This window comes from Camelus bactrianus, chromosome 1 (assembly GCF_048773025.1).
Source record: "Camelus bactrianus isolate YW-2024 breed Bactrian camel chromosome 1, ASM4877302v1, whole genome shotgun sequence".
NCBI lineage: Eukaryota > Metazoa > Chordata > Mammalia > Artiodactyla > Camelidae > Camelus > Camelus bactrianus.
In genome coordinates this window covers 41,008,187-41,023,133 of record NC_133539.1, presented here as the reverse complement: position 1 = coordinate 41,023,133, position 14,947 = coordinate 41,008,187, and the positions used below count along the sequence as shown (strand labels likewise).

The following is a 14,947-nucleotide window of genomic DNA, read 5'->3' as shown; positions in this document are numbered from 1 at the left end:
TTGTTTAAAGATTCCCACAATTTGAATATTTTCTTCAAAATTTCCAGCTTTTCATGTGTATTTACCAGTTTATCCCAGAAATTGGTAAGACAGTCTTACACCTCAATTAGGCATTCTTTTTATAAATCACTTGATTTTTGTGTGAACTACAACCATAATCCTGCAGAAACAGCATTTTTACAAGTAGGTTCTCTTTAGGTAAAGAGTGCTCTGTATCGTGATTTAGTAGGTGGAGTTGGTTTTAGATTTTTTAAATTCCAGGACATAATATGGGAAAGAATCTTTTTTTTACCCTAGATTTGATTCATATGAAAGTAACAATAGAGTATTGAAAGTAGAGTATTGAAAGATTGTTTCTCATGTGGTAAATGTTCCAGAGTTGGTTGCTACTTCTGTAAAACTGGGATTCAAAATTTAAAATATGCTTTTGGAATTTGGTAAATTTAAGGGAATAAAATGAAGAGAAACATTATGGAACCACTTCATGTATATTTTAACTGGATATAAATATGTAATTATGTTAGTAATACAGTAGTTCCCTCTTATCCACTGTTACACTTTCTGCAGTTTCAGTTACCCACAGTCAACCATGGCCTGAAAAAATGAAATGGAGAATTCCAGAAAAAGTTAATAAATTTTAAGTTATGCACTGTTTTGAGTAGCAAGATGATGTCTCACACAGTCCTCCCTCCTGCCCTGGATGTGAATCATCCCTTTCTCCAGTGTATCCCATCCATTAGTCACTTGGTAGCTCTCAGATCGACTGTTGCACTACTAACCCTTATTTTACTTAATTTACTTAATATTGTTATAATTGTTCTATTTTATTATTACTGTCACTTTTAATCTCTTATTGTGCTTAATTTATAAATTAAACTCTATCTTTGGCATGTATGTATAGGAAAAAATGTACATGTAGGGTTTGATACTATTCACAGTTCCATGCATTCACTGGGGGTCTTTGAACATATTCCCTGCAAGTAAAGGGGAGACTACTGTACCTATTTTGTTTCCTTACACATGGATTAGTGTGCCTGATTCTAGCTCATTTTCTTTCACAGTGACTGTATGTATGAGATCATCAGAATATTTTATAAATACTTGCTAAGAATTTACAGTGATTCTTTATTGCCAAATTTTTGTCATTGAAGACTTTCTATAATGTAGTCATGTTACTGTCACAAGATTTGCTTAGAGACTTGTTCCTGGTCTCCTGAATTTCTTGTGTGTGTGTTGTGTGTACTAAGTAACCTTTTGGGGGTTGCTTTTCCTCCTTGGAGTATTTTCCTGACTGTCCTTTGTTAGTCATTTTCGTTCCAGAGTAGATTCTTGTAAGTAAACTTCATTGAAGTAATCTTGACTGATGAGTCAAACCCTGACTGTTTTCTTATTTGTATTCTATTAAATTTACCAGGATTATACCTTACCTGTTGCTTTGGTTTTAAAATGTAATTTGTTTCCAGAGTAGATTTACCTCTGTAGGAGGTGTAGGGGACAGGTTCTTAGGTTTTACCTCTTGTTTGACAAGTTTCACACAACAGTTGGTTGTAGAGAAGACATACATATTTACTATGTTTCTCATTGTTTCCTTTTAGGTTTATTGCCTGAGTTACTTGTTTTTAGTTCTTGTGTCTTACCCAGATAGTTTTGTATGTAAGTGTATATACAGTTGCTACTCTTTGAACTAAGAATTTTCTGGTTATTAGCTACCCAATTTATTGTTCACCTAATGTACAGTTGTTTTTTGTTTGTTTGTTTTAGTGTGAATTGGAGTTCCAGAGTTTAATCAGCAGTAGTTCTTTTGACAGACTGCCAGTTTGCTTATTTGTTTTCCTTCACTGTCTCAGGTGTTCCTTCAAGATAAAAGACTATCCTCCTATTGATTGTTGTATAGGGGAGTCACATCTAATGTGCTTTTAACTAAAATGAGTTCAGTTACTTGATTGGCAGAAAGAAAAAGGTCCAGTTGTGCTGATGATTCTCTTTGTCTTTTCACTTAATGACATTTTTGCTCTGAGGTCAGTAGTGAGCAAGATATGATACCTGACCTATTTTCTGTATTTCAGTTCCAGAGTGTGAATCTGGATGTGATTCTAATGATACTCACTCTTTATAAAGTGTGGGTGACAATTCATGCAGTCTAGAAGTAGAGTTTAGGCATTCTGGAGTTGCTTTATATGTAAAATTGGGATAATAATAAGTAGCACCTACCTTGCATTTCCAGTGTGTTACTCTTCTAAAGAATTTTCAGGAGTAAATTTGACAATTGATTTTTCTTCATGTATTAATGTCAGGACTCCCTATAAGATTTTGCTCCAAGTATTTGTTGAATTCATGTAGCAGAATCACATGGAGTCATGGAGTTGACTCTGCTGGACAGTTATTGATTATGAAAAGATGAAACTTACTCAAAACCTGGATGGGGGGAAAAAAGCTAAATTTTCTAGTAGATTGTTTTAAGTAATACTTTGTGTGATATATTAGGCAGAAGTGAATGTCTGTTCTTTTTATAATTTATCTGTATTCTTACTGGTATTCACAGAGTTTAAATTTATGCCTATCTGTTGCTGGTGGAAATTGAATACATAGTACCCAATCTTTCCAAACTGTTTTCTTTTAGGAAGAGATTAGTATTTTTTTTTGAATCCACCAAAGTTACATGTAGGTGGCTAGAGTGGCAGGAATGGCGTAATGGGAATTTGGAGTCTTGTGTCCAGGCAGTGGTAGTGGGAAGTTAGTGGAAGGCATTAAGCAGGGAATGACATGATCCAGCTTACTTGTTAAAAAGAGTTTTCAGATCAATCAGAAACTAATTTGTTGTAAGAAAAGTAGGAGAAAGATGCATTTTCACAGAATATTAGTGTAAAATACTATGGAATGTTCGGAACCTTAAAAAGACTACCAAAACTAAAAGTGATTTCCAGTAGCAGAAGGGCTTTATAGGCTTTTAAATCTCCTTGGTAGGTTTTAGATATGCAAATAGACCACATGAAAAGGTACTAGCATTTCAAGATGTTCCCTTTGTGTTCTAGATCTATATATCTTCATTTCTCATTTATAAAATAGGCTTTCAGAATTGTCTTTGGGTTTATTTTCCAACTTGAACCTTTAAATCTGAAAGTTCTTATTATAACTTAAGAAGGTGGATTGAGTGGGGGAGGCTATGTGACTGAAAAGCAAAGCAAAGGATTCCTGAGAGATAGAATTAAAATCCCTTATAAAGAATTGGTAGTTGTATATTTTCTGATTTAAACTCTGTCCTCCAGTGCATTTATTTTAATTTCTGCTTGGCGTTGACCTCAAAGTTTGTGAAAATAATGCCTAATTCCTGACATAGCAGAAGTCTGGTGTTGATTGATAAGCCGGCATTGTGCTAAGCAACTTTTTGTCCTAAATTTTATCAAGTGGGCCAAAATAATTAGCTTTTCTATACTGTCCCTATTGTAATGCCATTCTTTCTTTGCATTTTTATTAGTGAAGGGAAGCAAGTGGACAGAAAGTAATGTTGGCAGGTGGTGTGCAGTGAGCAGAAGTAATAGGGAGGTTAACCGAGATCATGTTCTCCACAAACATAGTGTGGTTGCCTTCTGGAATGTCAGTAGAAGAAAATTTGCAACTCAATGGCATTCTTCAGAGTATCTTTTTTTTTTTTTTTTCCAGTGCAATAAGGGAAGAAAATTAAGCAGATTCTGATTTTGGCCTTAGATAATGAATTTGTAATAATTTTTGAAGGGAATTACAACTCTGTTGTAAAACTTGACTGAATGGAGGGAATTGAAAGATTCTCTTGGTTGGTTTTAGGTTGATTTAGATTTTGTTGAATAAAAATAAGAAGTATACATCTTTCTAAGGAGAAGAAGCCTTGTGTACCTATCCAGATTTGTCTCTCTTTTAACTTGTCCACCCTCACTATGACTGTCACTTCTTGTATTCTGTGTGGTATCACGCACATAGCTTTAAACTCCCAGTAGACAGGCAAGAGTTCATTGCCTGTTTGTGCTAATGAAACTAGGTCATTACTCTGCCCAATGAATGTTCTTTTTGTTTAATCTTCAAATCTTTAGTAAAAATCCTAAGTAAATTTTCAATATGTTTTTAATTGAACATACTTCATGCATTTAATATACCACACTATTTTCTATATCAACAGTCCCTAGTGTATTAAGATGTATATTAACCACGTTCTCAATGACTTGGAAAAATTGTGAACTTTTTACAAGAAATTGAAATAATGTTTTTCTTGTTTTTATATTTAAAGTCAAAAGTAATTGAGTTTTGGTAGGGGAGGGTATAGCTCAGTGGTAGAGTGCATGCCTAGCATGCACTAGGTCCTGGGTTCAAGCCCCAGTACCTCCATTAAATAAATAGATGAATAAACCTAATTACCTCTTCCCCCAAAAAAGATTAATTTAAAAAATAATAAATAAAATAATTAATTTTGGGAAAAAAACAATTGAGTTTCATTATTTTGAAGTTTTATTAGGCACTTAAAAGTTCGTGGTTATGATGTTTTCTTGGCATCATGTGATGTAACTTTTATCAATAAAACTGCCTTTCTGTGCTCCATCTGAGGCATTTGAATGGTATTTTGTCTGATACTGCCTTTTGTTTGATACTACGTTCTTTTTTTTTTGCAAGTATTTGTATTCTGTAACTTCTTTACATTCTTTTTTGACCTTTCATTTTGTTTTATGTCATGCCCTATAGGTAGCGTGTAGTTGTTTTTTATTTTAAATAGTTTGAAAATTTTATAATAGGGAGAATTCACCTGTTCACGTTTATTGTTATTATTGATCTGTTTAATGATTCCTGCCGTATGTACTTTGCCATTTTATTTCTTCCTTTACCTTCCCCTCCTTGCTTTTTGTTATATTGATCATCTCCCCCACTTTGGGGTTTATTTGTAGTGGTAAGGAAGTTGTACACTTCTATTTCTGTTCTAGCATTCAACCTTAAATGCTAATTTAGTTAGGTATAAGATTTTAACTTCATGATAGTCTTTCTTCAGAACTTTGAAGTTGTTAACTCGTTTTTAATACCTAGTGTTGGTGACAGTCTGACCCAGTTTGGTTCTTTTTCCTTTATAGGTAATCTGTTTTTTCTACTAAAAACTTTTAGAATTTTTGTTGTGAAATTTCACCATGATGTGTCTAAAAATATGTGTCATTTATTTCAACTCCAGGAATTTTTCTAATATTTTTTTAAACACTCTTTTCTGTGCCTTTCCTTCTAAACTTCAGATAGATAGATGTTGGAACTTTGGGATTTATACTCCATATCATCTAACTTTTCCTCCAAAATTCTCCCCTCCCTGTCCTCTGTTCTTACTGCATTCTGGCCGACCTCCTTGGTTCTACCTTCTACTTGTTAATTTCCTCCTCAGTTATGCCCATTCCAATATACAGTCCATCCACTGAGTTCATTGTAATAATTCTTTTGAATTTTCAAGATGTCTAATTGGTGCTCTTTAAAAACCCTTTTTTAAAGTGACTGTGATAACCACTCATTCCTCTGATGTTAAATTTTGTTTTGCTTGGTTTATCCTGGTTTCCGAAATACTAGCTTTTTATTTGAGTCAGGTGCCTCTCTTTTATGATATTAATTTTCCTTTATGTTAGCAGTTCTCAAGACCATGGTCTCTTGGAAGATAGCCAAGGTATGCTTGTCAGTCGTCCCTTGGGTGGAGGGGATCCTCACTCCTGTATGATACAGCCCTACTCCACTCTGACTTCTCTTTCTCTTAGTGGAGTGGGAGGACTGATGAGGTTGCTTCAAGTGCAGTTTCCAGCAGTTAACTTGATAGTGGCCCTCGAATACACTACATGAGAGTCCTAGTCATCTTGTATTATGAATGTTTTGTGCCAGGGACTTTTACTGTCAAAGTTTTTGGAAGGTGATTAAAACTTTTTGGAAGGTGATTGAAGCTTTATACAAATGGAAGATTTTATATTCATCTGTTACTTTATTTGTGTTTTATTTGGTTCTTTTCATCCTCCCACATCTTAGTTTTTAAATGTGCATATTTCTTATTGACATTAGTTAGCTTAAACTAGCTATTTAGTATTCTGAACTTAGAGTTTCCTACACATCATTCTTTTTAAAATAACTGTAGCTACATTCAGACTAAAGGAGAGGGGAAAGAACAGGTAAATGGAGGAAAACAGCAGCAAAGAAAAATGAAGGAAAAGTAAGGGAGAAAAGAGCAGATACAAAAAGTTGCTACCCGGTCTTCTCTTTGTGACTGAGATGGCCTGGGCCCCAACCAATATAGCTTTCACAGTCTCTGTAAGTTATTTCTGGGGGCAGCTACTTCTGTTTTTGTTTTGTCAGTGCTTACCTGTTGGAGAGATATGGGTTCTTTCATAATCACATATTTGTTAAAATTGAATGATGTTGACAGACAAAGTTTTGGGTGAAGATGTGCCACACAGCTCTTGGACGTAGCGGAAACCTAGATAACTGGATTTGTCTACAGAGATGCTTCCCAAATGTTGAATAAAGCTTTTTCAACTGTCCTCAGTGGAAATTAACTACCAACTCAGTGAGTTGGGTCCTCTTGGAAGCAGATTTTGAGACAAGGTGGGAGTGCAAAAAATTTATTGATGAGCAAACAGAAGATTTGGGGTAACAATTGTAATGAAGATGGCACAGTGCTTCTAGTATCTATTCTACACTGTTGACAAACAGTCTAATAGAAAAAGAGCAACACACATGAATAAGTGATTTTCAGAGTGAAAAAGCCAACTGGCCAATAAACATCGAAAGATTTTCAAATTCATTTGTAGTGAGGAAAATGTGAATTAAAATGATATCAGAATATTACATTGCACTGGGGTTTTTTAGCCTTGGCACTATTGATCCTTTGAATCTGATAAGTCATTGTTGTGGGGTGCTGTCCTGTGCAGTGTAGAATATTAGCAGCATTCCTGGTATCTACTTACTAGATACCAGTTGCACTTCCCCCTGACCCATAGTTGTCATAATCAAAAATGTCACCAGACGTTGTGAAATGTACCCTAGAGGGAAAAATCATCCCTGATTGGGAACCACTGTTTTATATTCATTAGGAGTGGATAGACAAGCTATCATATCTCTTGTTGACAGGAATAGTGGAAAAGTGGTACTTTTTTTGGAAAAGTCTGAGTGTTTTTCAACTCAAAAATACATAAGCTTTTTGGTTTAGCAATCCTATTACTAAGACTCTATCCCATGAAAATATTTATATGCGTGACCTGCATTGTGAACGGCCATTCTAGCCGTTCTACCCTCCCATTGTTTCTTCAGCTTGTCATTTAATCACTGTGATTTGAATCTATAACTGAAGTATTGATAGGTGTTTCATAATTGTTTCCTCTCATTTCAGAACTCTCTTGATAGAGCCCAAGCAGCCAAGAACAAAGGCAACAAATATTTTAAAGCAGGAAAATATGAACAAGCTATTCAGTGCTATACCGAGGCTATCAGTTTGTGTCCTACAGAGAAGAACGTCGACCTTTCCACATTTTATCAAAACAGAGCTGCTGCCTTTGAGCAGTTGGTATGTATCCTAGGTTGGTTTTTTCTGTTCTTTTTGTTTCTCTTTATTTGCATAATGTTTCAGTTAATGCCACTCAAATAAATCTAATAAACTCTTTGAAGTTGTTTTGAAATTAAAGGATTTTTTTTTGTTTTGTTTTTATATCCTTTAATTACTTAACTTTTTAAGAACAAATTTTAGTTTTGCTGGTTACAAATATAATCCAACGTTGTATATGTCAGATATTATAAAATTAAATAAAACAAAGTTTAAGTTTCTGGTGACCTCATTCTTCTCAACAGTTTGAGTCTATTTCTTCAACTTTTGTATCCATATTTGTAACAGTAGCATATAGAAGGGTAAAAGACCAAAGATGAATTCCTATTACATTATAATATTTTTCAGTTGCTACTAAATCTTGTGTAGCTATTCATAGCACACACAGATCTGTTTCACTCTTTTTAAAGTCTGTATGTACTAGTTGTTTTATAGTGGAAAACATCTCCCTGTTGATTAACATTTGAATTGCTTCCTATTTTCCCTGTTGCATTTAGTGTTGCAGTAAATATTTTTGTAAGTATTTTTTTGCATACTTTCAGGAGGATAGAATTGTAGAAATGGAAATATAAAGAGATAGTATCAACATCTACTCTAAATATATATAAGCATGCTTGTTTTCTGGTATCTCACTGACTATGTGTATTATCAATCTTAATATTTGCCACTCTGGTAGAAAAGTACTCTTATTGTTTTAATTTGCACTTTTTGAGATATTGGTGAAGTGGACCATCTTTTTCTGTGTTTATTGGACATTGGTATTTTCTGCATTTTTTGTTCAACCAAATTTTATTGACTGTCTCATATATGGAAGGCACTATAGTAGGAGCTAGGTCTATAAAAGCAAACAGTTATGCATAGAACTCAAGAATCTCTAAACAGTGAAATATTAAATGACACTTTGATAAATGCTTTGATTCTATAATAGAGGAATGACTGGGGTTGGTGCATAAAATAGTGGAGAATAGAGTGTTACAAATAGAGGATACAGTCTATGTAATTGCTCTGAGGCAGGCAAGAGTTTGGCATGATTAAAAAAGTATGTTTAAAGGACCCTGGGGTATAGAGAGATGAAGTTGGAGAGGTAGCAGGGGCCAGATCAGGCAAAGCCTTACAATGGTAAGAAATTTGGATTTGATTCTGAGTGTAATGGGAACTGTTTAAGGATTTTAAATAGGGCAGGAACATCATCTAAAATTGTTCCCACTGTTCTGTCAAGAATATATTGAGGGAGACAAGAGTGGAGGCAGGGAATAAGGAAGGATGTTGTAGTTACCTAGGTGAGACATGGAGGAAAGCTGAAGACCAACAGAACTTGCTGTTCATTAGATGTCAAGAGTGAGGAGAAGCAGGAGTTTTAATAGTAGTGGAGTGAAGGAGTGAGGCAACTAAGTAGACAGTTGAATTGAGAAATGTCGCTATTTTAGGAGAGTGGTTTGGGTTAAAGAGGAAATTTGGGAGTCATCTAGGTTTAGATATTATATACTACCAGGACAATAGATGTGATCCTAGGAGAGAAGGGATGAGTCCTTGAGCATTCCAGCATGTAGAAAGCAGGTAGAGGGGAGGCGTCAGCTACGGAAATTGAGAAGGAGCAGTGAGGTAGGTAAAATCGAGTGGCAACTCCTTCGAGGTTTGGCAATAAAGAGGAGCTGAGAAACAGGATAATAACTGCAGGGAATTACGGAATCAAAGGAGGGTTTTTAAAAGATGGAAAATACTAAAGCAGGTGTTTTTATGCTCATTGTAATAATTCAGTAGAGAAGCAATTTGATGCAGAGACAGGGTAGCTAAGCAGTGAAGTCCTTGAAGTGGGGGGAGTGTGGATCCATATCACAAGTGGAGGGTTGGCCTTTAATGAAGAGGGTTGCTTCCTTAGTTTTCACAGAAGGAGATGGTATGATCATATAGATGCAGGTAGGTTTATAGATTTGGTGGTAGAAAGATGGCTTAAGTATGTCCTTTACCTATTGTAAAAAAAATCAGGTTGCTTATCTCTACTACAGTTATTTATATGAGCTATTATAATGTATGTGGGTATTAATTCTTTGTATGAATTGGGAATATTTTTTCCTTTTGTGGGACTCTTAATACTTGTCCTTTTAAGTTTAGAAAACTGATTCCTGTTGAACAGTGCTTCCTTTAGTGTGACTTTTTTTTAATACTTTCAATTACAGCAAAAATGGAAAGAGGTGGCACAAGATTGTACAAAGGCTGTTGAACTAAATCCCAAATATGTGAAAGCTCTCTTTAGACGTGCAAAAGCCCACGAGAAGCTAGACAATAAGAAGGAATGTTTAGAAGGTGAGGGTGTTTTTGTGTTTACATATGAAAGTTACTAAAGGCTGTGTATTCGTTGGTAAATTTATATGAAACTGCCTCTGAGTAGAGAAGTCAGTTTTATTTAAGCTTGACTCTTCCCCAGTTGAGACTTTGTTTTCTAGTTTAAATTGAGATTGCTGATACTTGAGCACTGTCTCTGTTCCCAGCTATGGAATTAAATGATTTAGAGTTTGGAATTAAATGGTTTATATACCACACATTTTAAACTTGGCAGTTAATGAGCATCGGTGTAATTTCATGAATAAGAAATCAGAAAAGAGGTTTTAGTGAGTGATACTGTTTCTAGGTTTCTGCGTATTTTCAGTTAATATCCTATATAAATATGAAATAATTTTGAGGTAGATCATTAAAGAAAACATTTGTTTTTTGCTTTTGGCATTTTCAAACATTATTGTATACTCAATTAGGAATTATGTAATTGATACAAAGCATCAAGTGATTTTGCCATTCTCAGTAAATACTGTAAATATTCCTTGGTCTCTAACTGGTTGTATCTGCTGCCAAAACTCAATTAGGGTATTGGCTAATTACTGGCTTTTAAAGTACATTCTTCTAGGTGATGTGGAGCTAAACCAAAATACGATTTCAACAGTCTAAACATGCTTTCTGCTGCATATTTAAATCTGCTTTAAAAGCATCAATAATCAGAAATTTATCTGTAATTATTTTAATAACATTATTATTTAAAAGGAAAAGGCTGTTTTATTTATTTATTTTTAAAAATCTGGATTACCAAGTGAGAGTGGTTTAGAGAATATTTTGGAGCATTTTAGAGAATAACGAAGAACATTGCACTTTGGTGGTGGGTGGAAGGAATGTTGCTTTGGAAAAGAGAATTCTGAGTTTTGAACCAGACCTTGAAATTATTAAGAGATAATTGTAGAGAAGAGTTTAAGTGGATTTTAGATAGGAGAAATGGGATGGGAAAAAGTCGTTGACATTGGCACTAGCCAGATGACCAGGGGAACAGACAGCAGACTGACTTGTTTGGAGGAGCAAGGATGTGGAATAGTGAGAAACTGAGTTCAGAAAGAGAGGGGACAGCCATTGTTGCGTACTTTGAATGAAAAGTTGAGAAGTTAAGGAAACACTGATCTTTTAAATTTCAAATCACTCTATATTGAGCTGTCGCATGGCCAGATTAAAATGGTATTTTGAAGCAGATTTAATTGACAGCTCTGTGACAGGATGTCTTTGGAGACAAGGCTTACTAACCCTAACCCTGAGGCATACAAAAAAAAAAAAAAAAAAAAAGACCAGACTTGAGAGAACCACATTATGTTGATTTGGCCTTTACTTACTGGTCAGAAGAGAATATTCCTGGATTACCTGTTTTATTTACTGTGTACAATGCTAGAGTGGTGAGAAACATCACAAATCATGCAGTATAGTCTCTTTCATTTCACAAGTGAGGCAAGTGAATCCCAGAGAAGTGGGGTGACTTTCTGAACTTTGAGTTTGGTCATAGAGTGTATAAAACTATAAAGTGTTAAGAATCAGTTTATTGGAAATGAAATTGACAGCCACATAAGGCTATGAATTTAGTCTGGCTTTCTGTGGTAACATTGAACCCATTTGATATTGCTAATCATCTCTGCAGTAATTTCACACTTTTGTTTTTTCCACCATTTCTAGATGTCACTGCTGTGTGTATATTAGAAGGTTTCCAAAATCAACAAAGCATGCTCTTAGCTGATAAAGTTCTTAAACTTCTTGGAAAAGAGAAAGCCAAAGAAAAATACAAGGTAAATTAATCTGAGATGGTTAATAGATGGAGGATACATTGTGAATGATCATTTCTAATTTATACTGTTAAACTTGGGCATGATGGTAACAGGTGAAATTAGATCTGAATTATATTTATTTTTCCTGTAATCTTGGGCTTTTGTGGCTTATCTTTTTAAAATGAGAATGTAGACTATGTCCAGTGTTGTACGTGGAGAATATTGAAAGAAGTCATATGTATTAGAGGTTGCCAAACAGTGGCTTATGGGCCAAATCTAGTCTACCACGTGTTTTTATAAATAACATCCCAATAATGTTTTATTGGAACTTAGCCATTCACATACTGTTTTTGGCTGCTTTTAAGCTACAACAGCAGAGTGGAGTGGTTGTGACAGAGACTGTATGGCATATCTGAGCTTTTACAGAAAAAATCTGCCAGCCCATGTCCATTAAAGTTTTAAAAGGCATACTGTATAAACTGGCATTGGTTTTACACAGCTAGTAGTAGGTGGTTTAATTCAAGAAGGATTTATTGAACATAGCTCCAAAGTGGGCATTTTAGAAGGGTGAGGTCAAAGACATAGTCCTTGCCCTTAAAGAATTACAGTTTAATGAGAAAGACATTAATAAGTGTAAAAGGCATAATACAGTGAAGTGGCATGGAGGGATATAAGTAGAGGGCTGTGGGAGTACCACAGGCATCACTAAACATCACTAGAGATTTTCTGTTAAATTTTATAATATCAAGGCAATTGTTCCTTTTTTCTTTAATAATAACTTGCTTTTCTCTTAAATAGATTTTAATAGTATCTTTGTATTTTTAATTTTACATTTCTGAATATTAGCTGAGTTAAACAGTTAAAACAGGTTTCTTCACTGCAGGATTTTGATGTGCTAGTATGTGTTGTGAATCTCAAAGAGGAATATAGCTATAGTGGTTCTCAGTCTCTTTAACTACGGAAACTTTTTTCTTCCCTTCAGCATCTTAGAGAACTGGTGCTCCTCAAAACATTTTGCAAAATATCATGTTAGAATCTCACAAATTGAACCTTTAAGAAACCTAGTTTCCTCGTGTATACTTATGCAGTGCTATTGTTGGGTAATTATACTGGTTTGACTGAAGAGTAGTAAGTATAAGATAACCTACATTTACATAGATTCCAAATTAGTTTCCACATATTTTCTAGTCTGTTTGTATTCCACTTTGTAATTTGCAAGATACTTTCCATTTTATTTTTATTTTTATAATAACCCTATAAGATGAATAATGCCATTATTTTTATTGCTATTTTAGAGATGAGAAAACTGAGAGTGACATGTGCAAGGTCACTTACGTAATAAGTGGCAGAGCTAGAATTTGTATCTTGTTCCTTTGATGCTTAAGTCCATTACGAGTAAAATATTGTTTTCATTTTAAATTAATATGTAACTCTGTGTGAAAGGGAAGTGGTAGCTTCATTTCTAAGCTGAAATAGGAAACTAAAAGACATTATTGATTTACTCAGCTTCAGTAAGTGCTATTTAAATTTCTATTTAAACTTTTTCCCTGAAGTGGTAAATGATTGCCATTTATATATTCCTACTCAGAGTCTTTAGTGAAATACTTAAAATTAGGCATATTTCTATCAGTTGGTGGGTGATTATTTGACTTAAAATAGTTTTTATTTATATAATCCTTATTTAAGACACATTGAATCTTTTCCCAGGGAGAGCACAAAAATATGGGTTTTCTGTTAGGGTTCCTATTCGGTTTTCTTCTTTTCCAGTTTCATCTATCTTAGAGTAGGTCATTTACTTACAAAGCCAGATTCCCTTATTTTTTCCTCCTTCAAATACAAAGACATTAAATCTACCAAAATAACAGAATGGGTATTTGTTATACATACAGCTTAGAATATCATATTTCCATTCTAAAATCTTTGGGTTGAATTTTGTAGATAAAGGATCCAAAATATGTTATGAGAGCCCTTTGGCTATGTTAGTCCCTCTTCCCTGTTCCTTTAAAACTTTATCATCTTAAATATAATAGGAAGAAACAAAATACTTCTACAATTATGAATCAGGTTGCCATGTGAAAAAGTTGTAATTAAAACAGGAAATGTGATTTTATTCTGACTTTCAGTGGCATTTACTGTAATGGAGATCTTCAGTTGCAAGACAAGTTGAGGACAAATGAAAGCCTGTGGTAAATGGACTTAACATTTTAGCACCTGTGTAAGGCATGGTCTTGAGTAGTAAATGGAGATGGTACTCTTCTAGGACGGGAACCAGAAGGAGATAACATAGCAGTTACCTGCCTCCTGTGTTCCAGATTTCACCTTCTTTTAGTGAGTGGTTCTGAGAGTCCTTGACATTTTTCATCTCTGGAGAGGGGAAAGGCTCTCATTTAAAACCTACTTTGAACAGCTGGGACTGGCAGCTTTACCATTTCCACTGCCTATTTCCCTATGGTTTGGAGCCTGATATTCTTCAGTTATTTGAAAATGAGATTCTCATTTTTTATGACAGTGGTTCTCAGTCGTCTACAAATGTACCTGCTTCTTTGGTTAGTGTTTTCTATTTTGATATATTTAAATATGATTAAATCACAGAATCGTGAACCTCTGATGCCATCTCCACAGTTTATCAAATCTTACTTCAGTTCTTTCACGGATGATATAATTTCTCAGCCAATGCTTAAAGGAGAGAAGTCTGATGAAGATAAAGACAAGGAAGGGGAGGCTCTAGAAGTGAAAGAAAAGTAAGTGTGTTGAGCATGGTATCTGCTTAATGTTTTGGGGGAGGGGGGTATAGTGGGAGTTTTTTGCTGCCATAGAGCCAGAGTGGGACTCTGAGTCATCTCCCAAATAATCTATTCATAGGTAGATATAAATATAATAAAATTATATAATAATGATATAGTAATAAAAATACTTCTTTTCTCACACATGTCTGTTACATCACTGGTGACTCAAGGTTTTACTGCCAAGAGTCTGCCCTGCTTTTAAGGTCCCACGTGATATTCCCAAGAGGACTCCCAGTGAGTCAAGCGATTGATTGTATTTGAATAGGGGCACTAACTTAAAAATGATTGTGTAGCTCAATATCCAGATGTCTTAGTGCAAGGAAGTTCATAATTTCTAGTTTTTAGGAGTGCTGAAAAGAGTGCCTTTCTTCAAGGTTTTTTCTCCTTGCCCAGGAAAATGCCATTTGGGTTTGTGTTTGCTCCTGTGGAGAGTTGAAACCGAAGTAAAAGATGCTATGTTTATAACTGGAGCTCAAGTGATAAAATATAATATATAAGCCATCCAGCCTGCTTATCCATTT

General features: G+C 34.7%; 1 protein-coding gene across 1 annotated transcript in view; it reads left to right on the top strand.

Annotated features, from left to right (window-relative positions):
- TOMM70 (translocase of outer mitochondrial membrane 70) overlaps positions 1 to 14,947 on the top strand; it is a 31,257-nt gene that overhangs the window by 4,648 nt on the left and 11,662 nt on the right. Inside the window, exons 2-5 of the mRNA XM_010966395.3 lie at positions 7,364 to 7,537; positions 9,751 to 9,877; positions 11,552 to 11,661; positions 14,233 to 14,381. Coding sequence (XP_010964697.2) covers positions 7,364 to 7,537; positions 9,751 to 9,877; positions 11,552 to 11,661; positions 14,233 to 14,381 — 560 coding nt within the window. The remainder of the gene's footprint in view (positions 1 to 7,363; positions 7,538 to 9,750; positions 9,878 to 11,551; positions 11,662 to 14,232; positions 14,382 to 14,947) is intronic.